General features: G+C 50.1%; 9 protein-coding genes across 9 annotated transcripts; 5 read left to right on the top strand and 4 right to left on the bottom strand.

Annotated features, from left to right (window-relative positions):
* Positions 1–254: 254 nt before the first annotated feature.
* Positions 255–1034, top strand: N7508_007732 (YdcF family protein; the record flags this gene model as incomplete). Its single annotated transcript, XM_058465796.1, has 1 exon — positions 255–1034. The coding sequence occupies one exon, from the start codon at positions 255–257 to the stop codon at positions 1032–1034; it is 780 nt and encodes a 259-aa protein (XP_058317124.1).
* A 248-nt stretch (positions 1035–1282) lies between these two features.
* On the top strand, positions 1283–2031 carry N7508_007733 (uncharacterized protein; the record flags this gene model as incomplete). The annotated part of the gene is made up of 3 exons (XM_058465797.1): positions 1283–1727; positions 1833–1894; positions 1948–2031. The coding sequence occupies 3 exons, from the start codon at positions 1283–1285 to the stop codon at positions 2029–2031; spliced, it is 591 nt and encodes a 196-aa protein (XP_058317125.1).
* An 822-nt stretch (positions 2032–2853) lies between these two features.
* N7508_007734 (uncharacterized protein) lies at positions 2854–5536 on the bottom strand (the record flags this gene model as incomplete). Its single annotated transcript, XM_058465798.1, has 3 exons — positions 2854–3820; positions 3872–4443; positions 4499–5536. The coding sequence occupies 3 exons, from the start codon at positions 5534–5536 to the stop codon at positions 2854–2856; spliced, it is 2577 nt and encodes an 858-aa protein (XP_058317126.1).
* Positions 5537–6638: 1102 nt separating this feature from the next.
* On the top strand, positions 6639–8419 carry N7508_007735 (NRAMP family metal ion transporter; the record flags this gene model as incomplete). The annotated part of the gene is made up of 2 exons (XM_058465799.1): positions 6639–7552; positions 7603–8419. 2 exons carry the CDS (start codon positions 6639–6641, stop codon positions 8417–8419), a joined length of 1731 nt encoding a protein of 576 aa, XP_058317127.1.
* A 200-nt stretch (positions 8420–8619) lies between these two features.
* N7508_007736 (putative SNF7 family protein (Cta1)) lies at positions 8620–9342 on the bottom strand (the record flags this gene model as incomplete). The annotated part of the gene is made up of 2 exons (XM_058465800.1): positions 8620–9204; positions 9277–9342. The coding sequence occupies 2 exons, from the start codon at positions 9340–9342 to the stop codon at positions 8620–8622; spliced, it is 651 nt and encodes a 216-aa protein (XP_058317128.1).
* A 1244-nt stretch (positions 9343–10586) lies between these two features.
* Positions 10587–14476, top strand: N7508_007737 (SAPS family protein; the record flags this gene model as incomplete). Its single annotated transcript, XM_058465801.1, has 3 exons — positions 10587–12590; positions 12642–13319; positions 13802–14476. 3 exons carry the CDS (start codon positions 10587–10589, stop codon positions 14474–14476), a joined length of 3357 nt encoding a protein of 1118 aa, XP_058317129.1.
* A 737-nt stretch (positions 14477–15213) lies between these two features.
* On the top strand, positions 15214–19587 carry N7508_007738 (NADH-ubiquinone oxidoreductase subunit; the record flags this gene model as incomplete). Its single annotated transcript, XM_058465802.1, has 7 exons — positions 15214–15230; positions 15301–15849; positions 15905–16164; positions 16218–17390; positions 17796–18229; positions 18286–18357; positions 18430–19587. 7 exons carry the CDS (start codon positions 15214–15216, stop codon positions 19585–19587), a joined length of 3663 nt encoding a protein of 1220 aa, XP_058317130.1.
* Positions 19588–19998: 411 nt separating this feature from the next.
* On the bottom strand, positions 19999–21922 carry N7508_007739 (putative MFS transporter; the record flags this gene model as incomplete). The annotated part of the gene is made up of 2 exons (XM_058465803.1): positions 19999–20683; positions 20742–21922. The coding sequence occupies 2 exons, from the start codon at positions 21920–21922 to the stop codon at positions 19999–20001; spliced, it is 1866 nt and encodes a 621-aa protein (XP_058317131.1).
* A 258-nt stretch (positions 21923–22180) lies between these two features.
* On the bottom strand, positions 22181–26208 carry N7508_007740 (uncharacterized protein; the record flags this gene model as incomplete). Its single annotated transcript, XM_058465804.1, has 6 exons — positions 22181–24000; positions 24172–24351; positions 24406–25084; positions 25145–25752; positions 25807–25968; positions 26028–26208. The coding sequence occupies 6 exons, from the start codon at positions 26206–26208 to the stop codon at positions 22181–22183; spliced, it is 3630 nt and encodes a 1209-aa protein (XP_058317132.1).
* Between the last annotated feature and the right edge of the window lie 1131 nt (positions 26209–27339).

Below are 27339 nucleotides of genomic sequence, written 5' to 3' on the forward strand. Positions count from 1 at the left end.
TGATGCTTAATGCTTGATGTTTGATGCTTCTAACGTGAAATTGAATATTGTCTACAAGGCTCATGATGTATTCTTGTTTGCCCTCCTTTGGCCACTTTTGTCACCTCTTGCCTATCTTCTAGTTGGACTAATTGCCAAGATCATACGAAATTAGGTGTGAGAGAAGTTCTGTTGCATACTCGATGTAGTCTATTTTTAGTGGGTGAGATCCACCAACTCATCTTTCCATCTCAAGTGACAAGTATCACTTCACAATGTCTACGGTCGCAGACATCAATCTCATCTCTGAGTTCCTCAGTGACAACCAGCAAGATCTCTTGCCGGCCGACTGCATCGTGATCTGCGCATCAGCAGTCCTCCACAGTGCCGAAGTCCTCTTCAGCACTCTGCAGCAACAACCATCTCTCACCAAAGCCCTGGTGCTCTGCGGTGGAATCGGCCACTCAACCAAGCTGCTCTATGATGCTGTGAAAGCCCATCCTACATTTTCTCGCATTGCCGATGAAATCCAAAATCTCCCAGAAGCAAAAGTCCTAGAAAGAATCTTGGACGTGTTCTACGACCGATCTCTCATCACCAAAGAGGGATGTCGCATCCTTCTAGAGCCCAACTCGACAAACTGCGGACAAAATGCATCTTTCTGTCACAAGGTCCTTGATGAAGCGGGCCTCCAAGCTCCGAGGACGTGTATTGTCATTCAAGATCCGACGATGATGCTCAGGACTAAAGCTTCGTTCCAAAAGACATACGAAGATGTGCAGTCCCCGACTTCGATTACTAGCTGTCCGGTCTTTGTGCCGCGCATGCAATTATCTCAGGACGGTACTCTAGAATTATGCCCTGTCTCGACAACCTGTGAACAATGGTCCAAAGATCGATTCTTGGAGTTGATTATGGGGGAAATTCCCAGATTGAGGGATGATAAAGACGGCTACGGGCCCCAGGGACGAGGATTTATTCCTCATGTTGATATTCCAGATGATGTTGAAGCCGCTTGGTCTCGATTGGAGATTATGGTAAAGAGATCTAGATAGCATAATAGCATAGCTCAAACGTGTCACGAAGTGGAAGTGTAAAGCGTAGATGGAGATAGGCGGAGAAGCCGATCAAATTATTCTCCGCGCGGCCTCCAACTTCACGCCACCAACCTACAGAAAACAGGGTCTCTCTCCACCGTAACCCTCCTCATGTTCCGACAAGCATTAACAGCCACCTCTTCGGTGCGCTGCATCCCATCGAGCGCAATCGCATCCGCCTCAAAATTTCCAACCAGCCGCGCACCATGGCACCTCGTACGAGACCCCAAGTCACCCAAACCACCCTCACCCAAACCCCAAAACCCTTATTCTTAGCCTCTACAATACGCAACACACAAACTCCTCCAATAAAAACAGCACTAACCAAATCCCAGACCACAACCCTCCAACCCCCAACGCAGCGCACCTTCACAACAACATCACCAACACCCTTCAAACCAACCCTCTCAACGCAAGAATCCCCCTTCCGAATGTCAACAACAAAACCAACAAACACCGCACCCCCCTCCTTCGACGACATCTACTACAGCCCTTACCAACCAAAGCGCCAATGGCCACCAGACATGTCCAAGCTCTCCCCGAAACACCAATTCCGCCTCGAGCGCAAGTACCGTCGGCGTGCGGCGCTCAAGTATGCCCGTCCTAAGTTTATGAAGGCTGTTACTCTGGGACAGTGGGTTGTTATTGGATGTGAGTATCGCTTTTTGCTCTTGAGCATTGGGGTTATGAGATATGAGATTTGAGATATGAGGTTTGATGGGAAGCATACAGGCTAATGTGTTGTTCAATCGATAGTCGTTCTCATCTATGCTGTTCTATTTATGGAATGGCAAACTGAGAATACGCCTTTCCATGGGGTATGTACTTCACATATACAAACCATGTACAATAATGCTAATGCTTGTTACAGATTCGAGAGGCTTTCTTCGACGGGCTTAAGGCTATTTTCTCTGCGCCGCCGGCTCCGGAGCCTAAGAGGGAACGGAATGAGTGAAGTGGCCATCTTGTTGCATGTGAAGTGAGGTAAGGTGGAGTGAGGTTGACAGCGTCCTTGTATATTGATCTCTGGCATTGGCAATATTTGTATAATATGGAGATAGATTCCCAACTTGTATGTTAGTACGGTACCCTTGAGGTGTTTCACGAGGGAGTAAATGGACAGTATATGACAGTCAAAGAAGTAGAGAGAAATGCAACTAGATTCAAGCAACAGGCACCTACGCTACCTACCAAGCTGACGGAAAAAGTAAAAGTAAAGAAAAAGCAGTGACTATTCATTCAATTCTCATATCTGTCGTTTTGTCATGAGGAAATCCAGTCGGATGAACAGGCGTCGCTGTACCCATGGAGAGAGAACAGAGCAAGAAGCAGGGCAACCAAACAGGAATAGAAATCATACAGATCCCATCTGGCTTCGCCTGCCCAAAATCTTGCTCCATTCTCCCCCCTCGCCTGTGCCAATATGAGGCTTCTTTACATCATGTCCGCAGGACTTCTCTGGACAAGCAAAAAAAAAAAAAATAACAAAAAAGGAAATGCAGTAACAAGAGACCAATAACACCAAGAATGCCAGAAACGCCTATCGAAGCAACATCGAAGCAACAGGCCGTGAAAGACACATAACGCACAACTCCGAAAGTCAGGAAGATCAAGATAAACAGAAGCCAGCAAGGTAAGATAAGATGAGAGGGGGCAGGAGCTGCCCGAACGCCGGGTCATGATAACGTGTAAAGGCAAAGAAAAGGGTTAGGAAATAATGACAAAGAGGAATGGAAATTCGTTAAAATGGGAAACCGGGGGTTGCGCACCCGGTTTCTTAGAGCCAGCTGCGCAGGTCGCTTGACGGAGTTGACGGGCCTGGAGCTGGACGGTTGTCAGAGAAGTCCAGGGCTAGCTCGAGCTTGGGTGGTCGTTCGTCGACTAGGCCCTTCCTTGGGCTTCCTGGGGCTGACTTCTTTGGAGATTTGGTTGGGGAGCCGGGTTCGCCTGCCCGAGGCGGGCCTTCGCGCACGAAGGTGTAGGGCCATCCATCATCTGCGGCGGCGGCAACCCATGTGCGCAGGCAGTCGTGTACGGAGGAGTAGAACTTCTCCTTGCAGGTGCGCAGGCTGCCACCCATGACTTTCTCGAAGCCGGAGGAGCGGAGCTCAGCGCGGAGTTGGTTACGCTCGTCTGGGGTGGGAAGCGAGGCAATCAGGCCATTCACAAGATCGAGGTGTGCGGCGAGGTAGTTGGTTGCATCCCACTCCACTCCACCAACATATGGAGCAGCTGGGACTGGAGGACGAGGGGGTGGGAAGTGACGTTCAACATAAGGGCGAGTATCTTCTGGTGATTTTTCACCGAAAACGTCCTCAGTCTTGGGAAGTTGAACGACATTCAGATGGTGAAGGAAGATCCAGAATACCTCCTTGGTAACGTTGGTGACTTCCTTGCACCACACACGGTATGGCCGCGATTGGTAGATATTAGCGATGAAAGAGAGCGGCTGGTTGTCTTCTGGTGGCGCAGGGTCCTGCAGGTAGCCGAGGATCTGCCTGGTGCGCTTGACTGCCATTTCACCAGCAGGGGCGGTAGATAGCTGGGTGAACAGGAGATTGGCGATAATACCTCGAGTGGTGAACTCGCTAGGTCCCTTCTTTTCCTCGTCAAATACCATCTTCAGCAAGGCCGGGAACAGTTCATCTTCAATCGAAGAAAGATGAGCCAGTGCGACAGATGTGGTGCAAAGAGCCTTCAAACAAAGCAATGCCTCGTGCAGAAGTGTATCCTCGTGGTCCTCTCTGTGACAGTGTTAGTGGCAAGTTTAATAAGACAGCCATAAGAATACGCACCTCCAGGTCATGTTCATAATGCGGTAGAGGAGCTGCACGATCTCATCCATGCCTCCTTCGATGATGAAGCCATTAACCCAGTTGACGGTCTCGTTACGAAGAAGAAGGCGCAATTTATGCACCTTGCCAACTTCAACCATCTCCGGTTTCTGGATCTCTCGTAGATAGTGCACAAAGTCAGAGGGATCAGCCGCAGTATCAACAGCAGCTGCCTCCGAAAGGGATGCAGTGGAGGCCGCAGCTGAGAGTGTTGTGTAAACACCAACAGGCTGGGACAGATCTACCGATTTCGGGCGACGGTTCGAAGCTTCACTATCGCGTCGTAGTTTCTTACCAGGCGAAGATGGACCTTTGGTCAGCGTGAAGCCACGGCTTCTAGACCGTGAGCGCGAGCCCTTCCGGTCTTGAGTTGGGCCATCCTGTGACTCCTTTCCACGGCCGCGACGACTGTCACCGGTTCCGGCGCTGAGAGGAGTGTTCTCCGTTCGATCTTTCTGAATAAAGTCCGCCTTGATGTTGGTGTCAAGTGAGCGCATCTTGTCTCGCATGTTATGGGGAATGTTTCTCGCATCCTGGTTATGTGTTAGCGCGACCATCATAGTACACTTTTGCATGACATAGACTTACCAGCAACTTTTCGAATTCACTCTCGAGGTCCTTCGAGTTCAGGTGCTGATGCACATCAGCATCCCGCTCCTTCGCGTTGAATGCGGAGATAGCTGCCTGCACGCGAGACAACCGCTTGGGCTCCTCTTTAGTCGGGGAAGCTGCTTTCCGAGGACTTGGAGGTCCTCGACTCTTGGTGGAAACGTTATCATATTGCGCAGCAGGCTCGTTTTCCCTCGATGTTGCGCGCTGCAGACCAAAGAGGTCCTTCACTTTCCGATTGCCGGTGAGAATATCTGACTTCGGGCGAGGCTTCGCGTCGCTGCCTTTCGCGATAGATGGTTGATGGTAGTCATAGAAGTTCCGTTGCTGCGACGGACCGTACCCTTTCGGTGTGTAGAGGGAGACCTCCTCGGCCACAGTCCGTTGGGTGTCGGTGGTCGAGGTTGGCCTCAGTCGACCGGGCTCTCTATGGACGGATGCTGAGTCTTGCGGCCCATCCCCACCCCACATTGGGGACGGCATATTATCGATAAGGTCGGTTGGGCTGCGGTTCTCCTTGTCGCGAGACTGCTTAGATCCATCGCCCTTGCGCCCACGTTGGGATCGCTTGAGAATGGCTGAGAGACTGGTTGATGATTTAGCCTTCTTGGGAGACAGCCCCTCTCCTTCACCAGTTGGCTCCTCTGGTTTGCCATCCTTCCGCTCCATGTAGCTTCTCAACGACTTCAGAGAGACGGCACTCTTGGTCTTCTTATGCATGGGCCCTTTGGGCATCTTGTCCACCTTTGGAACAGGTACTCCGTTATCCCCCGCATCTCGGTTTGGGATGATCTCACTCAACGGGTGGCAGCCGCCATGCAGAGTCGGCTCGTCACCAAAAGGATAAGTGTTCTCGGATGGCTTGCTTCGCTGCAGAGGTCGCGGGGCAACGGCATCATCGGCTGATTGGTTTCGTTTATGGGTTTTGGGCGACATTATGGCCCGGAACATGGATGTCTTGCCGGGTGATCGGTTCGCATCATCGAAGATCTGGGGACCGGAGGCACTGGCAGCCATTGCTATCCTCTTTGACCAGCAACTGCAGAAGTTAGCAAAGAAACCAGACGGCCAGACGGGTAGTTGCAGGACTCACGGGATGGGAAACACACGCAAGAAAGGGCAACGCGGGAGAAAAAAAGAAAACACAAAGTGGAATAAAAGCAGGGGCCTGTGGGGGATATGAAGAGTTCCGTCATCGACCATCAAGATGGTCCTCGAACTAGGCCAAGCCGATCACTGGGGTTGGAGTAAACAACGTGCGGATAGGCAGGTTGCGAGGGGCAACGCGTCGGCGGTGAACGCGGATTTGGCCATGTCATATTCCATGTCATCTTGCATTTGCATGTCAATATGGGAGTAGACGATAATTGACTGTATCATGCTTAGTTGCATATAATCCTTGCAGGTGGTTGAGATGTTTGTGTTTGGCCGAATGCGGCATTATATATACTGAGTACTCTATGAGGGAACATATACAAACTATACCATGCAGCACATTATAAAACCACATTGCGTTAGTAGTTACTATGCACATATACGCTATAGTTCCTCTTTTTGAGTCTAAATACCCCACTGGTTATTCAATCAAGTGAGCACATAATGGTCACAAGACCAAGTACAACTCGCCTTTCCTGTTTCCCGGTGGATGACTCGGCCAACACACCCCTACTCCATGCATGTACATAAACAATGCCGGGAAACCCCTCAGTTCCAGATCTTCTATCATGCACACTGTACATGTCCGGGTCTTTACCGGACTCCTGTGTCGGTGAATCGTGGAATTCGCCGATCCACACTTGAGCCGTTTGCGCTCTTCGCTCTTCCGGCATCAGGACAAACAAGTTCAAGGCGAAGATAAGTGAACATCGCTATTGCAATGCTCATCAAATTATACTAACGCTATCACATTAACGTGAACTACATGTCCATGCATGCACAGTGCCTGTATAGACCCAGACGGGAACGACACCGGGCGCATTCGGGGTTCCCCAACAAGGTTAACGCGGATTCTCGTGTGGCTCCGATGAACCGGCCGTCACCCGATCAAAGCCAGAAAACAAGCTTCTTGTCCCTCAGATCTTGATCTTCATCTTCATCTTCATCTTCATCCCCATCCAGCATGAATTGCCCCTCGCGGACAGACGATACGCTGCAGAATCCAAGCTGGAATCAGAGCCCACCGCCATTCAGTCCAGACACCACAACTCGGAATGACTTCAATGGTCTAGCCAATTCCCGGGTTCATCGCAGACATGCCAACTCTGCCAATGCAGCAGGGGAGGATACGTTATCCATTGATGAGAGACCGCACAGTGTGCACGGTCGGGATCCCGAAAAAGAAAAGGTCCCCAGTGGCGAAGTGACCACTGCTCTCTCGGGAGGTGATTCACCCCTGAGGACCAGCGGATCACCTCGCCGTCCTTTCTTAAATTATTTCAAAGATTCGTCTTTGAACTGTGCCCGCAGCTTGGTCAAGTTCGGCCGTTTCATTGGGCCTGGTTTCCTCATTGCTGTTGCTTATATCGACCCGGGGAATTACGCCACTGATGTCGCTGCTGGTGCAGATTTCAAGTATGCTTTGCTGTTTATCGTCCTTGTTTCCAACCTTTTTGCTATTCTGCTTCAGTCCCTGTGCATCAAGCTGGGCTCTGTGACTGGCCTCAACTTGGCCGAGAACTGTCGAGCTCACCTGCCCAGATGGATGGTGATTATTCTTTACATGCTGTCCGAGGCGGCCATTGTTGCTACTGATATTGCTGAGGTTGTTGGATCGGCGATTGCCTTAAATTTGCTTTTGAATATACCCTTGGTGGCTGGATGTGCCATCACCTTGGTTGATGTTCTTTTTATTCTCATCTTTTATCGTCCCAATGGGGCGATGTGGGGCCTACGATTGTTCGAGTTCTTCGTCATGGCGTTGGTCTTAGGTGTTGTTGTTTGCTTCTGCATTCAACTTTCTCTCGTTCAGGATCAGTCTGTCGGTGAAGTCTTCCGGGGTTATCTACCTTCCTCGGCCATCGTTCAATCAGAAGGGTACGCATCACTTCTTTGTCTTACGAAGGCCACCACTAACATATGTCTAGTCTCTACCAGAGTTGTGGAATCCTTGGCGCCACCGTGATGCCACACTCCCTTTTCCTGGGAAGTGGAGTGGTCCAATCTCGTCTGAAAGACTTCGACGTCACAGCCGGTTACGTGGAGGCTACAGTTCCACTGGGCAGCACTGGCGGCGAAGTTGAGTACCGTCCTTCGATTCATGCCATCCGGGGTTGTATGAAATACTCGATCATTGAGCTCGCTCTTTCACTTTTCACTTTTGCACTGTTCGTCAACAGCGCCATTCTCATTGTTGCGGGAGCTGCTCTATACCAAGTCCCTGGCGGTGCCGATGCCGACCTCTTCGGTATTCACAAACTACTCTCTTCGTCAATCGCACCAGCCGCCGGATTAGTCTTTGCTTTGGCTTTGCTGTTGTCGGGTATTTCAGCTGGAATCGTTTGCACGATTGCTGGACAAATGGTCAGCGAGGGAATGCTCAACTGGACTATTCGACCTTGGCTTCGAAGGCTCATCACTCGCTCTATCAGTATCATTCCCAGTATTATCATTGCTGGGGCTGTTGGAAAGGACGGTCTGAACAAGACTCTGACTGCGAGCCAGGTTGTTCTGAGTGTAATCCTGCCATTTGTTTCTGCTCCCTTGATCTGGTTCACCTGTCTCAATCGCTACATGACTGTTAAGACCGAAGAACCAAGTGAAACAGAAGGTGAAGTTTATGTAGCTGAAGTTCCCATGCGGAACAATCTTGTTACTTCGGTCATTTCGGTCATTGTGTGGGTTATCATCGTTGTGATGAACGTGGCCCTGCTGGTTCTACTGGGCATGGGCAAGGCATCTTAATCAGGATGAATGTTCCATCATTCTAAGCCAGACTGTGAATCCTCTGCCTTACTAAACCAAAACTCCAGTCCAACAATTCAATATAGTTCATATGGGCGCTTGAATAATAGTGATCACATAGTGCAAGCTAAAGAACCACCCAATAAACTCCACTGCCAGAATCCAGATAGACGTAAAAGCACGCTGCACGCTGTAAACAACTACCCAAGCCCCCCAGCAGCCTCCTTGACCTTAGTCTGCTCAGGGGGCTCATCGATGAACGTCGGCGGCGCAACCTCATCCTGCAAGAAACTAGGCATAGCACTCTCACCCATCCCACTCTCAAACATAGACTCCTCACCAAGGGCCTCAAGCTCAGCATCCAACTCAGCCTCATCAACATCCTCAGGAACATCATAGGAACGTGAGATACTCTCGTTAATCTCATTCCCAACCTCCATCAGATCAGCCATCTCATCCTGCATCTGCTCGATCTTATCGATATCGACTTTGCCATACTGCTTTTTCAATTCCTTCGTCGTAGTCTTCATTGCGTCCACAGTCGTCATGACGTTCTTAAGATTATCCTGCATCATGCCTGCCTGCTCCATGTTCCAGCTTTGTTGGGAGAGCTGGTCGCGCTGAGATTCGTATTGTTTGCGGCGTTGGAGGACTTTCAGGGCTTTCTGGCGTAGCGCGTTTTTGCCAGGTCCGTCGCGCATCTTGGCGATCTTCGATTGGTAGGTTTGTAGTTCCGAGTTTAATGCTGCTAGTTTCACGTCTATGCTTGATACTCGGGTGTCGACCTGGTTGTGTTGTTAGTGGGGGTTGGAAGGAGGGGTGTGGCTTGGATTGGGGAATGGGGGATGTCTTCGTACATTGGAGATGGCGCCTTCTAGAGACGGCTTGGGGGCCGTACTCTTTGTGCCGAACAGTCGATTCATGGTGGCTTGGGGATTGTAGATGTTGGGATTGGAGGGTGCGGGTTGGATGCAGAAGTGTGGCCAAAGCTTGGGATCGCGATCGGTGGGCCAAGAGGGTACAGTACCCGAATGCTGAGCCAAACGGGGAACAATAGCTTAATGATGAGTGCAGTGTATAACGTTATGTATGTGTTTAATGCGGAGCAACGTCAGTGGGGGCCTAAGGCCCAAGGCATTACACGTGATGTTTCAGCTTCAGGCTTCAACAACTGACCAACGTCAGATGATTTCTCTTCGTCAGCTGAATTTACAGCGTAAGATCAACGTGGGACAAGACCCGGCAGGTATTGGGTACTTTCTTCAGCACACAACTCTGGCGGGGAGGGGCTGTACCTAGTACCCACTGCCATGATGCAGTCCTGCAGACCCCGAGATCAAAATGTAATGTCACAGAGTAAGTCATAGAATCAGAGACAAAGTTAGATGTCAGCTCTACAGTAGACAAAGTACGTATAGACCATGTTGGAGATTACTTATAGTCATATCAAGTTAGTTCGTGGTCCCGCACTGTGTGTGTTCCGCCCTCGGGGATCAGTAATCGATCACAGCTTCACCTCTTTCCTCCTCCTCACTTCCCATGGACAGGTGTTGAGTCGCCAGTCCAGCCTATTTTGAGTCTACTCATTTTGACTCTCCAACTACTATCGCCATTTCTTCCTATTTCCCGTCCCCCCTCAAACCCACAGGGAGGTCTCAATTTCTCTCTTTCTTCGTCACTCCCTCATTGCTCAAGGTTGAAGGTAGGTATGAACTATCAAGGGTGCTGGCTCTAGACCCAGCGCCTTGCAATTCCCTGGTCTAGTCCCTCGCATTCCGATATCGTCGCAGCCATCCCGTGAGGTCCAGCCTCACCGGGGTACACCTCATCGGGATTGCAGGTGATGCAGGTGATGCAGGCATCTGAACCCGATCGCTGATCTCTCTCCCTCACACAGCGCTAGATCGCCTCAATCTCCTTTCCTTTCGCAACTTCCATTGCTAGTCCCTTCTAGGTGACGGCCCCCGACATACCCCACTCGACCTGCGCGACCTGGCCTCTGTGTGTGGACACCACGCTTACCGGTGTATCGCCCTGTCGCGCAACTCCTGAGAACGCCGTCCGTCAGCCCCTTGTACCATAGATCGCTCCGTTACGACACCTCGGAGACGAACGAAACGAAACGAAATCATTCCATGAATCATTGTCCTCGGCGATATACTCCATCATGTTTTGGCGCTTTGGGGGATATGCGAGTATCTCCACCATCGATACCCTGCTCGACAAGCCCGATGTCACGCTCGAGGATCTCCTGGATGAGCCGGAGATCATTCAAGAACTGAAACAGCTTAATACAAAACTCATAGAATACCTGCGCGAGGATCATGTCTTGAAACGCCTTATGGACTATGTGACCGCGCCCAGTCTTGTGAATGATGACGAAGACGACGAAGACGATTCCAACGCGAAAGATGCTTCCAAGAAGGATGTCGATGCGACGGAGGAGACTGATGCCGAGAAAGAGGAGAAGGTGTCGGATCCGTTGAAGGGTGTTCTTGATCAAGAGGATCTGGACAAGGTTGAGAAGAATCGCTTGAAGCATGCCTACATTGCTTGTGAGGTTCTCTCATCAGAGACATGGTCCATTCTCGAATCAATAATGGCCAACCCTGGGTATTTGCGAGACTTCTGGGGCTTCCTGCGACGAACCCCGCCTCTTGATTCTCTACAGGCAAGTTATTTCACGAAAGTAAACGAGACCCTGCTTGATAAAAAGACCGAGGAGATGCTCGAGTTCCTCAAGTCACTTGATGGAATTGTTCCCGCACTGTTGCAGCACGTTGATAACCCGATGGTCATGGATCTTCTCCTGAAGATCATCAGTCTGGAAAAGGCTGAGGGTGGCCAGGGAACCGTCGACTGGCTCAAGTCCCAGGATCTCATTCCTACTCTTCTCTCATTCCTGTCACCTGAACGTCCGGCCTCTGTGCAAACCTCTGCGGGCGACTTCCTCAAAGCAATCATCACCATCTCAGCGAACGCAAGCCCGAATGACCAGTCATGTATTGGTCCCAATAGCTTAACGCGCCAACTTGTCTCGGCACAATGCGTGCAACAGCTGATTGATGCAATGCTCAAGGGTGGAAACCCGTTGACTGTGGGTGTTGGTATTGTTATTGAGGTGATCCGCAAGAACAACTCTGATTACGACCCTGAGAGCCTTGGCGGACCCGATGCCATGCTCACCACTTATGACCCCATCTACCTGGGAACATTGCTGCGCCTCTTTGCTCAACACATCCCCCAATTCATGGCTCTCATCCAGAGCTCCACATACACAATTCACGATGGCACGAAGCTCAAGACCGTTGACCGCGGCAAATTGAGCTCTGCATGGGGTGCCAAGATTGAACCTCTTGGGTTTGATCGATTCAAGACGTGCGAGTTGATGGCGGAGTTGCTCCACTGCAGTAACATGGGTCTTTTGAATGAGCCCGGCAGTGATGAGTACATCCGGCAAAGAGACGATGAGCGCGAGAGGTTGATTCGCGAGGGAGTCTTTGATCCTCACCACGATGAGCATTCTGCTGTTGATTATAATGATACCACGGCCGATTTCACAAACGCATCTGCCTTTGAGTCTGGATCTCCAGAGGACATCAAGATTACAGAGGCACCCAATGCGGGTGAAGAGGAAGGCTTCGAAGATGTCGGTGCATCCGATGTTCTGGTAGACGAGAAGCCTGCCGATAACACCGTCGACGCGGTCTCGGAGCCCAAAGAAACAGTCGAAAAAGTGACTAGCACTGAGGAACCCAAGACAGAAAAGGAGTCCTCCGAAGGAAAGACAACGGATGAGCCGCAGACCTCGAGCGAATCTACCGACCCATCATCACCCTCCATTGGTCTTCCTGACCAGGTCGATAGCATCAAGCTCGACAATGAGCCTCAAGGTGAACAGGAAATATCTGCAAGCGATAACAAGCGGCCCGAGGCCGAGGCCTCGCGCCCTGAAGACGTGCCGCCTCCTCTCTTCTCCTCCAATGAACAACCCGCAGAGTCAACCGAAGTTCCTGCCGCTGAAACTGTCCAAGCACAAAGCACTGCCAATGACGGCGGTGACGAGGACTCAGCTGAGCAATACATCCAACTTGATACCGACGGTCAACCTGTCGTTGGTGATTACTTGAAGATAATGTTTGTAGAGAACAAGGTTGTCCCAACAATTCTGGTTAGTATTTCTTATCTTTGACGACGATGTCGCAGTGCTAATTGAGTTAAGGGATTTTTCTTCCGCTTCCCATGGAACAACTTCCTTCACAATGTTGTCTACGATGTAATTCAACAAGTCTTCAATGGACCCATGGAGCGCGGCTACAACCGTGCTCTTGCCGTTGATGTCTTTGACACTGGTCGCATCACCACCGCAATTATCGAAGGCCAGAAGCGCAGCGACGAGACCCAGCGCACCAAGCAGATTCGTCTTGGTTATATGGGCCACCTCACCCTCGTTGCAGAGGAGGTTGTCAAGTTCAGCGAGCGACACCCACCAGAGCTGCTTTCGCGATCTGTCATGGAGAGCGTGCTGAACCCAGACTGGATCGACTACGTTGAACAGACTCTTTCCGAAACCCGGGAGCGTGACAATGCCATTCTCGGCGGTGTCCGCCCCGACATGTCCGTCGGGCCTCGCCAGACCAGCCTGAACAATACCAGCTCGAACCAAGGCTTCTCGAGCTCTTCTGCCCTGGCAGATGCAGGCTTGAATGGAGGGATTGGAGGTTCAACCTTCCAAAGCTTCGACCTCAGCAACCACGGAAGCGTGTCCGGTGGAGCATTTGGTGGTGGCGGCACATCCCTATTGAGTGGCTTTGCTAGCTCAAGTGATGATGATGAAGATGAAGAAATGGAGGACCAGGACGACAGAGACGCCGGCAATGCCGATCAAGATACTGACAATGTGGGTAACCCTTTCTCGAACGATATGACGATGCGCGATGCGTAACGGATCTCGTGTGCATACCTTCCCTTACCCCGTGTCCGGACATTTGTCGATGAAATTCAGCATGGAACCTACATAAATCGAACGGAACTACAGGGGGCGACCCATCAGACATTTACATGGTTGACCAACAATCTTCATGCATTGGATGGACGTCGACCTCCTGTACTCCTGTTCTGATATTACCTATTTGGTTATACTTTGTACTTTCGTGTTTCTGAACGGGACTGTTCTCCAGCCCGCATATTCTCAACATCATCTTCGAGCTGCATCTTGTCAATTTTTCAACAATGTTCACCATTCATTTGTCTTCGATTTTCTCTGCATCATATCTCCCCGTTTACTTGTTTCCATGCTGAACCGGTACTGGTATCACTCAGTTGCCGTCAACACACGCAGGCTATCAAGCGTTTTGTATCTTTGCTAACCTGATTTACTAGGTGTCATCAAACTCAGCCAGCCAGCCTATTCCTATCCTACCCCCACCACCAGCCCCCTTGAGCCTCGGTCCATCCCGGGCTCGTCGCCAACTAGCAGCACGCCTCGCAGCCCAGAAAGAAAAATCCGAAAACCAAGAAGGTGACAACGAATCCAGAGGCGAAGAGAATGACGACCACGAATCAGACTGGCCAACAAACCCCTTCGTAATCGCCGGCATCGACGATGACGCCGAGGGCGGCAACTCAGCCTTCCCAAACAGTGACTTCGGTTCAGCAAACGTCAAGCACTCTCCGACATTCCCAGACTCAGGATTTAGCCCCCCAGACTCCCTATCAACCAATTCATCCGAGGACGAAGGCGACGGCCACGCTGCCTCAGTAAGACGCCAAGTCCGCGTCCCACTCGAAGTCGAAGACGATGACGACGATGAGATGGGCGAAATGGTAGGACCGAGTAGTCTGGGGATGATCGACTCCGATGACGAAGACGAAGCTATCATCAACGAATCTCTCGGATATTCCAACCTCTCCGGTCCAGGCAGGTACAGTGGATTCCGCCGGTCCAGGGCTGTAAGCTCGCATTACGACGATGAGCAAAACGACAGCAGTGACGGCGAGGACGATGGCCTAGTGGAGATCCTAGTCCCCGGTCGGAAATCCTCGACTTCGAATTAACGTCAGCTTTAACGTTATCGGTTAGCGTGGTCGTGGGCCTTGTCTTCAATGCTATTGCATGTTACGCTGCATGTCCAGGTAGAGCGTTGATGCCTCTTTCTCTTCTTATTTAATTCTCGATATTGTGCTACGGGGACTTCGACAATCCAGATGCCTTGGTGGCATGGCGTTTGTATATACACTTTTCCCATCGATTCTTGAGTTTGTTTGTTCCGCATGGAGAATTCTTTTCTTTTTTCTTATTTTTGATCTGGTCTTCTTTTGCGTCTTTTGCATGTATTTCCTTTGTTCCTTGGGAAAGGCTTACGAGCCTATGGCTTTTGATCTGGGGGTTGTGGTGGTTGTCTGTGTACGATAGTTGTGTGAATTGATGTTTTTGTTTGATTTTGGTTGAGTGTCGTGTAGAGTAGAGTTATGATAGTTCCGATGTGAGTACTGAGTATAATTGTCTCTTTTGGTTGTATTCTAGACCCCTTTGCACAATTAATAGCCAAAGCAACAACCACAATTACAGCCTTACTACCATCTGCTCAGACACTGAATACTCAATACCTGTCTGCAGTTGACCTCCACGAAATCTATGCAAATCGACGTCGGACAAAAAAGCGGGCCCCACCATCCCGCATCAATTCTTTTCTCACTTCAATATAATCTCCATTGAATAGCCACCTGCAACACATCTGCAACAGGCAATCATCTATTTCAAGTCATTGCAATACACTCGCCAATCTGGAAAGATGGCGATCCCCTCCGAGTAAGTATTGCAACCCGCTACGTCATTGCGCAAACCTCAATATAAAAATCACACTAACCAACTGCCACAGATCAGTCGACCCATCACTAAAAGCCCACACAGAGCTAGTAAACTGGTTCACCCAACATGGCGGCAAAGTAGACAAAAGCGTGCGCATAGCCACAGACGCCTCGCGCGGCGTCCACCTACAAGTGAAAAAGGACTGGCCAGCGCCAATTTCAAAGGAAACACGAGTAATCAACACTCCGATCAATGTGTCGATGTCCTGGTTCAATGCAATGAACTACAGTTCTCAGCGAGGCTCGTTCCCCAATCATGGTGTTGAGTTCTCGCGTTCTTGGATGGAGAGTGTTGGCCCCGAGGAGACTTCTGCGTTCTTTCTTATGGGCCAGTATTTGAGAGGCGAGGAGGGGTTTTGGTACCCATACCTTTGTACGTTGCCTCAGCCTGGGCAGTTGAGTACGCCGCTTTTCTTTGATGGGGAGGATGTCGATTGGGTTGTTGGCACTGGTGTTCCTGAGGCTGCTACTGAGAGGATTCGGATTTGGGTTGAGAAGTATGATCGGGCCATTGAGGAGCTTGAGGACATTGGGTTTGAGGGTGTTGAGTTGTTTACTTGGTGAGTGTCTTCATACGGTTTGGATTGTTGGAATGTGGTATGCTGAATTGGTTAGGGAATTGTATCTCTGGGCTTCGACTATTATTACCTCCAGAGCTTTCTCGGCGAAGGTTTTGTCTGGGGCTGTTCAGCCTGATGATCTCCCCGATGATGGTGTCTCGGTCTTGCTTCCGCTTATTGATTTACCTAACCATCGGCCGATGGCTAAGGTTGAATGGCGGGCAGGTGATGCAGATATTGGACTTCTTGTGCTTGAGGATGTTGCACCAGGCGAGGAAATTTCCAATAACTATGGTCCCCGCAATAATGAACAATGTGAGTGTTCTGCTTGTATACTTCGAGTCTGCAATTGGACTAACTACGAAAAGTGTTGATCAACTATGGGTTCTGTCTCACAAATAACCCAACCGACTACCGCATTGTCCAACTGGGCGTGAAGCCCGACAGCCCACTCAGCAAGGCCAAGGCCCAGCAAATTGAGATGTTCCCAGAATTGGCCAAAGTCACGGAAAACCACTATTACATCTTCAATCCAAACTACCCTCTCCTGGGCCCGGACACAGCCATGGAACACTCTATATTCTCACCGGCATTGTTCAATGCCCTGACAATCATGGAATCCAATCCACGCGAACGCAAGATGCTCGAAATCACAGAGGCCTCTATTCGCATCACTCCAGCCTACGGAAACGGCCATTGTATCTACGCGGCACTGGCCCAGATGAGCTTCGAGCTGATGGCCCACGCAATCAATCTAAAGGCCAGCGCAGAGGATCTCCCCTCGCAACCAAAGACACTGAACCAGACCCATGCAAAGGTCTACCGAGACAGTCTCATCACGATAGACGAATCTGCCTTGATCATAGCACTATGGACCATCTCCCGTGGTCGTGCTCACGAACGCGGCTCGAGCTGGGAAGATACCAAGGCTTTGATAGCTGAGCATGACGCTCGCATCCCAGCAGGTCTTCTCCCAGACGATGTCATTTCACGGATCCGCGTACGCATCCTCGAGCGTCCATCTATTATCACTAAGAATGGAGAGTTGTTCCGATTAGTTGAGATGTTCAACCTCCTCCCAGCAGAGATGCAAAGTCCAGCTCAGTCATGCTTCAACCGCATTTTGCAAACCACAGGCCCTGAAGTTCCGACTATGCCAGTGGACCCGACAAATCTATTCGCCACGTTGATTTGCTTGTTTGTTGCAACTTACAATTCGCCCGAAGCACGATCGAAATTACCATCGCGTGTTACTCGGTGGTTGGCGTTCTTGCTTGAGAATTATCCTTTGGCTATGGATACAGTTAACGACGTTCACCCTGATCTTGAAAAGTCCAGGGATACGCTTCGCTTGTTCCAGGAGTATATCAGTGCGGCACAGCCAGGCCAGTGCGCATATATGGATGGTGTCGATTGGCTTTCTGAGAACAGCGGGTGGCTGAGCCCGGAGTGGATACAGTGGTCTTGGACAGTAGCAAGCTCGGAAATGGTCATGCTTCCGCTTGAGCCATTGCAGATTCTGAAGATGGATGGGCCTCTGCGTTTGAACAAGCAACCTGTTCTTTATATCCCCCAAGAGGAGTAGATCTGATAGAATACAGCCTTTTTACACTCTCAATTAATTGTTTTTGAACAATCACAATTCAAAGCACCTGAAAATGAGCATATAAGAGGCAAAACCCGAGAGACCAAAGTAGGGCAACAACAATGCATGAAGCAGTACACTCGGTTTGAGGGCTCCATGGAGAAAATATCCAATGCTTTGACATTGACACTGAATACAAACTTAGCGTTTTTGTTTTATATAAGCAAATTAGGGGGATTGAATGATTTCAATTGCAGTGCCATTATAGGCCCGGCTTAGTTTTATACCCCGAAATGGTTAGCGTATATTCCTTAAACGGCATATTGATGCCCTATTTGTGAGGCTACAATACCGTCATCAGCGAATCGCGAGCCACTGACTCAGCATAAATCACGTGTGGGGCTACTGACCAATAAAATCCCGCGTAAAGGCGGATCATTCAGCAAGCGCAGGAATTGCCGTGAGCTCCACGACTCCCTTCCCTCTCCCTCCACGACCCTTGACCCTCACCACGAATTGTCAATTCCCGCCGTCATCATGATATCTCGAGCGGCGGCTCCCTCCACCTCCTCCCTTTCCCACCTCTCGACCCGCTCCCTCCGCGCCCAGGGAGCGGCCGCCCGCTCCTTCGCAACCGTATCGGAAGCACCCCCCGTGAAGCACTATGGCGGACTCCAGGATCAAGATCGGATCTTCACCAACTTGTACGGACACCATGGAGCGGATCTGAAGTCAGCAATGAAGTATGGTGACTGGTACCGCACCAAGGATATGGTTCTGAAGGGTGATGATTGGGTGGGTTGTCGCACAATTGACGGACTGGGAATATCAATTGCTAATTGTCCGCATAGCTCATCTCCGAGATCAAGGCATCTGGCCTCCGTGGCCGTGGTGGTGCTGGTTTCCCCTCAGGATTGAAATACGTAAGTGGCATGCCCGCGATTTGGTGAAATGCGAGTGTTTGGGGTCAACCGGGCTAACCCGCTACTCGACAGTCTTTCATGAACTTCAAGGATTGGGACAAGGACCCCCGCCCCCGTTACCTGGTCGTCAACGCTGATGAGGGTGAGCCTGGTACCTGCAAGGACCGAGAGATCATGCGCAAGGACCCCCAGAAGCTGATCGAGGGTTGCTTGGTTGTGGGACGTGCCATGAACGCCAACGCCGCCTACATTTACATTCGTGGTGAGTTCTACCACGAGGCCGCTGTCCTTCAGCGGGCTATCAACGAGGCCTACGAGGCTGGCCTGATCGGCAAGAACGCGTGCGGTACCGGTTACGACTTTGACGTCTATATTCACCGCGGGATGGGCGCTTACATCTGTGGTGAGGAGACCTCCCTCATTGAGTCCATCGAAGGCAAGGCTGGCAAGCCCCGTCTCAAGCCTCCATTCCCCGCTGCGGTCGGTCTGTTCGGTTGCCCCAGCACAGTCACCAACGTCGAGACCGTCGCCGTCACCCCCACAATCATGCGCCGTGGTGCCAACTGGTTCTCTTCCTTCGGTCGTGAGCGTAACGCCGGTACCAAGCTGTTCTGTATCTCCGGTCACGTCAACAACCCCGTCACAGTTGAGGAGGAGATGTCCATCTCCCTGCGCGAACTGATCGAGAAGCACTGTGGAGGTGTCCGCGGTGGCTGGGACAACCTGCTCGCCGTCATCCCCGGTGGTTCTTCCACCCCGGTGATCCCCAAGTCCGTCGCCGACAACCAGCTCATGGATTTCGACGCCCTCAAGGACTCCCAGACCGGTCTCGGCACAGCTGCCGTTATCGTCATGGACAAGTCCACAGATATCGTCCGCTCCATCTCCCGTCTGTCATCCTTCTACAAGCACGAGTCCTGTGGTCAGTGCACTCCCTGCCGTGAGGGCAGCAAGTGGACCATGCAGATGATGCAGCGTATGGAGACCGGTAACGCCCGCGAGCGTGAGATCGACATGCTCCAGGAGCTCACCAAGCAGGTCGAGGGTCACACCATCTGCGCTCTGGGTGAGGCCTTCGCCTGGCCCATCCAGGGTCTGATCCGCCACTTCCGTCCCGAGCTGGAGGCCCGCATCCGTGACTACCAGAAGGAGCTCGGCGCTGCCCCCTACGCCGGTGGCTGGCACCCCAACAGCCGTGCGGAGGGCAAGCTGATCTCCCCTGGCATGTAAACGCACCACTCCTCACCTCTTCCCTTTTCCCTCCACATCTTTTCCCTTTTTGTCATCCCAAAAAGAAGCAGGAACTGGTCCCGGGATGATTTCACATTCTAGACCTCCTTTATATTTCCCCTTCCCTGGCCGGTAATCTCTTTTTTTGTTTCTCCGTCTGGTCCGGCTGGGGAGGGAGGTGTTTCTCTTTTCTTTACTCTGCTCGATCCCCTCGTGTTCTCCTGTCGCGTCTAGGTTTCTCTTTCTCTGTACAGTCGGTAGCAAATTTGATGCATTTGATGTCTTCATTCCTTCATTCGGTTTGAGTAAAGTACACTTTTCCTCCGCTCGTAACATGATTATTCCCGTTCCTGTTCCTTTTCACGGTGATGTTTGAATACAAAGGCACAACAGAACAAAGCTTTCCGACCTTTATTTCAAGCGAGTCTTAGCCTCAGCAACGGTCACCGTCTGAGGATTAACAACAACTTCCTGGACATGGTTGTCCTTGTCAAGCTGCTGCTCATCATTATCGTCACATTCGACCGGGAGATCTCCAGCCTCCTTCCCCCTCTTCTTGCGCTCAATCTTGAGCAGCCTCTTCTCTCTCCACCCCATTCCATACACGCACTCAATCCAGAGCAAGGGTATCCCAGCGGCCATAACCAAGCCCAGGAAGATGAAGCACCAGCCCCATCCCATTCCACTAAGCATCTGGTTGATGACCGCAGCACCGACAGCACCGAGACAGCAACGAACAAGATTGCACGCTGCCGCAGCTGTGGCAGGTCTGTCTGAGAAAAGATCGACAAGAAGAGTATTAAGACAATTCAAGGATGCAACGAAGCAGAATCCAATGATGAACTGCAACACGAGGGGTACGGCCAGGTGTACCCTCTGCTGCAAGACCCAGCCATACGGGATGAAAGCTGCAATGCCGACGGCCATGACAGGAAAGACGGTATGTAGACGGGCACGCTCGATTGGGAAATTGCGTAGATTGTCGCCTTTCTGACGATCCACGGGGAGGCCGGTCTTTTCGGCTGTGCGCTTGTAGCTCCAGTCGATTACTTTCCCGTATAGCACTGCGCCGAGGCAAGAACTTACGCCGAAGGGTCTGTTTTGCGAATGTTGGTGAGCTGTGGAACTGAGTGAACTGGAGATGGGAGACTTACAAGAAGCAGAGACCGATTTGAAGCTCGTTGAATCCGTACAAGGGACCGAACAGGTTCGGGGTGCTGGTTAGCAAGGCAATATTTGCGAACATCACGAACCCGACGTATGAGATGATGATGAGGGCATCCCATTCAAGAAGAATGACGATTGAATGGAGTGGGTTGGGGAACTTCAGCTTCGTCTGCCGGGGCTGTTGTCCAGACTGTTGAGATCCTTCCCCGGTATGCTGTTGCTCATCCGATCTTTTCTGCAGACGATGTATTCTGGTCGAGAACCATTGAAGCACAGACATGCGCCACCACTCAGCTGGCACCTCGCTCCCGTTACCAACAATCTTACGCGCTGTCTCAGGCATGGCAATCACAAAAAAGATCAAATACCCACCACTGATGACAACCAGGAACCAGAAGACACTTCGCCAGCCAAGGAACTTGGCCAAAAGACCACCGATAACAGGACCCAGAGCCGGCGCAATCATCACACCAGCTGCCATGGGACCGATATACTTCCCTCGCTCAGCTGTTGTCGCCATGTCCGCTACAACCCCATACCCGAAGGCCACGGTGCCGCTGCTTCCTGCACTCTGAATACAGCGCAGTACCATCAAAGCTGCGAAGCTGTCCTGCAGAGCGAGTCCAATGTTGGCGGCGGTGTAGACGACGAAGGCAATGATATAGGCTGGGCGTCTTCCTCCCGTGTCAGCAAATGTACCCATGAAAGCTGGAGCCAGACCCTGAAGAATCATGTATGTTGTGATGGTGAGATTGATCAGTGCGGGAGTCAGCTGGTAGTTCTTTACCAAGGTTGGCATGACGGGGTAGTAGATTTGGCCGGAGAGAGGGGAGAAAAAGGATGCCAGAGAGACCATGGTCACAATGAATAGCTTTTGGCGCTTGCTGAAGGCAGAGAATAGGGTCTGAGGGTCTAAGGAGGCTGGTGCCACGGTTGTCTCGAGCTGAGCTTCTGAGACGGGTTCAATCGACGGTTCATAGGCGTCGTTCTCACTAGGAGGAAGCGCATCTGTAGCAGCTATTGGCTCTTTGTCCTGGCCATTCTCAGTAGGACTCGGTTGCATGTGACTCTCCAGAGCTAGATCATCCACCGAGTCTGCTCCGGCTGTTGTCGAATCCTCCTGACTTGCCTCGGCGATGCGCTCCAGCGCTATCTGTTTGGAAGCCATTGGGAAGATTGAAAGGTATGTTCCCAAGTCAATACCGGAAGATATCTAGATCAACGAAGGAAAACGAAGAAAAAGAGAGGAAAATAAAAGAGATGAAGAAAAAAGGAAAGTCCAGTATCGTTCCTACCATGTGCCAACACCGTGTGCTTCCCCTTCTCAATTTGTACAACTGTGACTTGACATTCTTCATAAATCTATCTTGTTTCTCACATGTGCTTATTTTCAATGCACCACTTCAAATGTGCAAACATCCTCCAGTTATACATCTTCAGCAGCAGATTTCCCAACGATAGTATCAAGATGCCCATAACCCTCAGCCAAAAACCGACGATAAAAGCTCTCTCCAAATCGTCGGCGCAGCAACTCATAGTCCTTGAGGGTCGACTGCGGATCGAAGACTTGATTGCCTGTACCGGAAACAAAAAGAATGGGCAGTCCCTCTAACCGTTGCAGATTTTCGTCTGTCAAAAGAGAGCGCGAGTCATTGTCCATGCAGATGCCTCGCGTGCCCATACCGACAACATGCTCCATCAGTTTTGTATGAGTACCCGCAAAGAACTGATGAATATTATCATGAAGGGCAGCGTCCAGATTGTCATGATTCCAAAGCAGGCCAAACGCAAAAGAAGTCCGATGACAAGCAGTGGAAGTACACAGATCTCGCGGATGCCCGACAGGATAGAAGCGCAGGAGAATATCAAGCAGCCGTTGGAACAGAGCACTCCCAGCGTTGCTAATTATTGGGAAATAATTACCCGCGAGGAGCTTATAAAGCTGAATCAAAAGCGTGGTTCTTCCTTTGAGTGAGTTCCAGTACCCAAAGACTTGATTCATGAAGACGGAGTTTGCAGTGATGCCGAGGAGGTCGCTGCTGGAAATAGTCCCGTCTAGAAGTCCCATACAGAGAGCTACCGAGCCCTGACAGTGAGATATCACATATGGCTTATTTGGTTCTATCTCACGGATGTATTTGATGGCGGCTGCAACGTCCAGGCGACAGTCGAAGATGGTGGCGTCCTGGGCGACGATGGGATCACAGCCCCAGCGAGGAGTTAGGGTGTAGCAGCGGTGTCCACGTTGCGTGAAGTAGTCTATCATGTTGCAACGTAGAAATGGCAATGCGTACAGATTGTGTATTGCGCCGATGCCAGTTATTCCAGGGAGAAGCAGGACCGGGGGAAAATTGGCGTCTCTTGGCTCGTGATTTCCTTGTTGAAGAAGCGGATCGTATACCTCGAGCAGAGTCGGCACACCATCCGAGGCACTTATTTTGCTAATCAATGAGGGATTCGGGCTCTTTTTGATCGGATCCAGAGGTGAAGTTCGAGGGAAGCGAACGGGAACAAATGGCATGAAGAAAAAGAGGCTGACATGATATAGAAAAGACAACAAAAAAGCTAATAGAGCGAGAAAGGAGCTTCTGTCAACAACTTTGGTCCGGAACGTTCTAATTTGCTTTGTGAACTCTGGTAATGAGATATGAAGGGCACCACTCCCAGCCTGTGTCCCATCCGGTCGAGTGATATTCACATTCACTGTCGTTGTCGCCTTCCATGTCTTTTTGACTGAGAAAGCAATCGAGGAATTGAGAATTTTGTGTCCTTCTAGATAATATTCCAGATCCTCAACTGAAAGGAGCTTCATGTAGTATGAAATGGTACACTCGGCACCTGCTCCTCCTGTAAAGAAATCAACTGTCCCCTTGATAACCCTCAGTGTATTCCGAGACAACGCATGACAAGAGACTGTTCCAGTGCATACTCCTTGGTATCGCGAGGGAGACCTTTGAGCCTTGATCTGGCAGATGTCTATAGTTAGAAACATGCGCATTGCGCAGGATGAGCCTTTGCCGATACTCTCAGAAAGTGCACAGCTCTTCAATCCTGGTGTCATACTTATATGTCCAGATAGAGTCTCCGTGAACTGCCATCCGATGGATTGAGGATTTTCATTCATGAGCTCTTGATAAACCTCGCCATTGCGAGTCATTTGTGGATTGCTGGAAGCATCTAAAGGACCGTTTTCGGTTTGATCGATGATCAATCCAGACTTCTCGGCGATTAAGCTGATGGATCGCTCTGAGAGAGCAGATATTGTTGCCAAAGGGTTGACACATGTTACGTCAGTATAAGATGATGATCATATAGCAGGTGTCATGAATGCCCTGTCATGCATTGCTTTTTTCTTATTTTCAAGTGCTTCGAGGTGATCACATAGAGCATATGAAGTTGGGTAATTCTTAGACTTACCAAGAGCCGTGGGTAAGATGGAGGCATCACAACACACGAGATCTTTGTATACCTCGTCACCAGGGCCAGGGCCAGCGAAGACCTGCCCAAGATGATTTGTCACCCCTCCGTGTGCCGTACCATCACTGCTCATGTTGGCACCTCCTATAAGGTGCACTGTAACCTCTTCTTGGTGACGGCCTTGACTCAAATGTGAGAACAGCTTTGAGAGACTTGAATATGATAAACGCATACCATAGAAATATGAGAACCCCATGTCTGCCCCTGTGTGAGCAAATAATCTTTTGACCATCCTCTTCATCGGCGTGAAATGCTCAGTCCGACCTTCTGCTGGCCCTCGCAAGCGTAGTGTATCATTCTCCAGAGTCAATGTGATCTCATTGCTATCATGAGACATGACAAGATATGTTGAAGTTCGCTGGAGAGATCCGCCACGTGCATAGGGACCGAGCAGGAGAGACTTAAAAGCAGCCATAGACTTTGATATCCCAACCCTAGGATTCGACAGGAAAGAAAAAGCTTGTGACTTTACGGTCTGTATTGTCAGCATTGCCAGGATGACCGGATTGAAGGTCTCAGGTATGCAGCCATCTTGAATCACGTATTTAGAAAGAGGATTGATCAGAGGATCAACTCCTCGGATATCAATCATGCAAGTGACCGTTGGACCAGGTGGACTTGATGCTCGCGAAGAGTCACCAGCTATTCCATTGACATCGACTCTTCCATTGTACCCTGTCTCAATCAGCCATGGAAACTTCGACTTGGTAGTTTCCATACCAAATACCAAATGATCACCATTCCCAGAGAGATTGCGTCCCACCAGGGGAGACATACTCAAACCACGTTTCCTTGACCGAAGCAAGATCTCAGTTGTACCTAAAGCCCCAGCTCCCAGGAAACAAAATTCCTTCTAAGAGAACGAGTGCTTGAGTATACGAATCCTCATTTTGTATGAAAAGGGAATACGTACTGCTTTCACCCAAAAGAGTTGCTCCTCGAAATGATCTGCAAAGACCGACCTTCCATTCCCATGCCAGGCAAAGAAGATAACATACCCACCTCCCTCCGTTTTCTCAATGAACCGCACCTCACATCCACAAAACATCTCAGCACCCCAATTCCATGCATCAGCCAGATAACTAGTCGCCACGGTATTTTTCGAACCATCATTCAGACCAGTACATTCATGTCCTGATCCGCGATTTGGGTGCATGGAAACACCAGCCTTGTTGCGGCCGCTGTGAAAGAATGTGGTAAGTGGTGCACGATAGAAGTGATGTTCTTGACCTAGCCACTTTGAACCATCTCGTAGGTGCTCTAATTTAGCGGGAATTGGATAGTCCTCTGGATATATGGACGGTTGCAGCATCATTTCTGCGTGTGAATAATCTTCTTCGATTAGCTGCCGATATACCCACCCTGCGCAATTTGCATATTTGTCAACTGGGAGTAATGTCTTACATTTATCAAGTCCTGACGGATTCTCCCGAATCTGTGATGGCCAGGAACTCGTCATTAGTGTCCCTTTATCGGCCCTGAGGAAGACACCGCAATTGATCAGAGATGTTCCTCCAAGTCCTATATGAGACCATCTTATTAGATGTTTGATAGCTGCGATTGGATATTACTTACCATGAGCAGCGAAAGTATGTTGCCCATCTCCAAGAAACAACTGAAAAAGCTTTGTAGGATCATGAGGTGAAAGCCATTTCGTGATGAATGCATTCTTCACAGAACTGCTCGAAATGTTCATGTCCTTCATGCACTGTGAGAACGTTTGTGGAAATGAACCAGCTGCATCGAATTATTAGATTGACCAGTTCATCAGAATAGAAAAAGATAAGAAATCACACATCTTCGTTCCCAACCAAGTTCCAAAACAGCAACACTCTTCCCAGCACGCGCCATTCGACTCGCTGCCACACCAGCTCCATATCCAGATCCAATGATCACGACATCATACTCTAATTTGATAAACTCAAATGGACGGCTTAGAACTGGGTAATCATCGGTCCTCGATTTAGAACTCGACATTGTCTCTTCTCGACTGTTGCTAGAATCTATCTGTTTCTCGCGAAAAAGGTCAAGTAGACAACCAAAAGTATATCAAGTCTCACGACAAAAAAAAAAAAAGAAGTGGCGATACTCAACTATAAGCGAAAGCAGAAGTCAAGCCAGAAAAAGCTTGCAACGCCAACACCCAGGATAGAACCCCCCCCCCCCCCCCAAAAAAGCGAAAGCGGGATTCGATTCGTGTACTAGTCCTAAAGCCCTAACGCCAACGAACAAGGCTTGATACGAGCCGTGCATGGCGCCAATCCGAAAACAACCAAATCCCCAACCGGAAGCAAGGCGGATAGATTTGAAGTTCATAATTGGATTTATGTATTGGCCGGTGGTGGCAATGTGCAGCCAGTCGACCCAGACTGGCATGGATGGAAGTATAAATTCCAGATATGGAAGTGTTGCCCAATAATTGCATACCTTGCTTTTGCCAGTGAGCCTAGTTGGTCGTGCCACACGGCAGGGGATGACTGTACTTGGGATATCGGTGTTGATTCGTTGTGGACGTTGAGTTCTGTAGCTTATGGTGGGGTGTGGGGAAGGTGTGTGCATTTTTTGATTTTGTAGTATCATTCTACTTTCTAACACATTGTACCGAGCTTTGCTGTTTAGCTGTAACCTTGGTTGTTTCGTCGCTATTGGGCAGGAATGTTTCTACTAGGCCTGCCTACTATATCAAAGCATGGATATTGAATATCGTTAGGACCCGTCGGTTTCTGCGGCGTCGCCAGAGCGACGATTTGTTGGAAGAGACCGGTAGGCCATGGTGGATGAACAGAGGCGAGGGAAGGTTTGTTCCCCGCTCGAAACGACAGAGAAGGTATACTTGAGCACATATCGATGTCGGGTGTCATGAGGAGGTCATCGAAAATGGCCACCAAGAACCTGACGAACAAGGCGCGTGTTGGGTAGGGTATCATTTTAGCCGAGGTGTTGTCTTAATCGTATACTTGATTGACTAGGATACCTGTGTTGTCTATATGAGTGAATGATGAAGCATGTGTTATGGCATTTACGGGAACTCTACGCAGGAAGAACTCGCGCTATGAACTACATTTGGAAGAAGCATGGGCATGGATGAGCAATCTAGTCGTAATTGAC

Source organism: Penicillium antarcticum (genome assembly GCF_028974205.1).
Source record: "Penicillium antarcticum strain IBT 31339 chromosome Unknown utg000008l_segment0_segment0, whole genome shotgun sequence".
NCBI classification, from domain to species: Eukaryota; Fungi; Ascomycota; class Eurotiomycetes; order Eurotiales; family Aspergillaceae; genus Penicillium; species Penicillium antarcticum.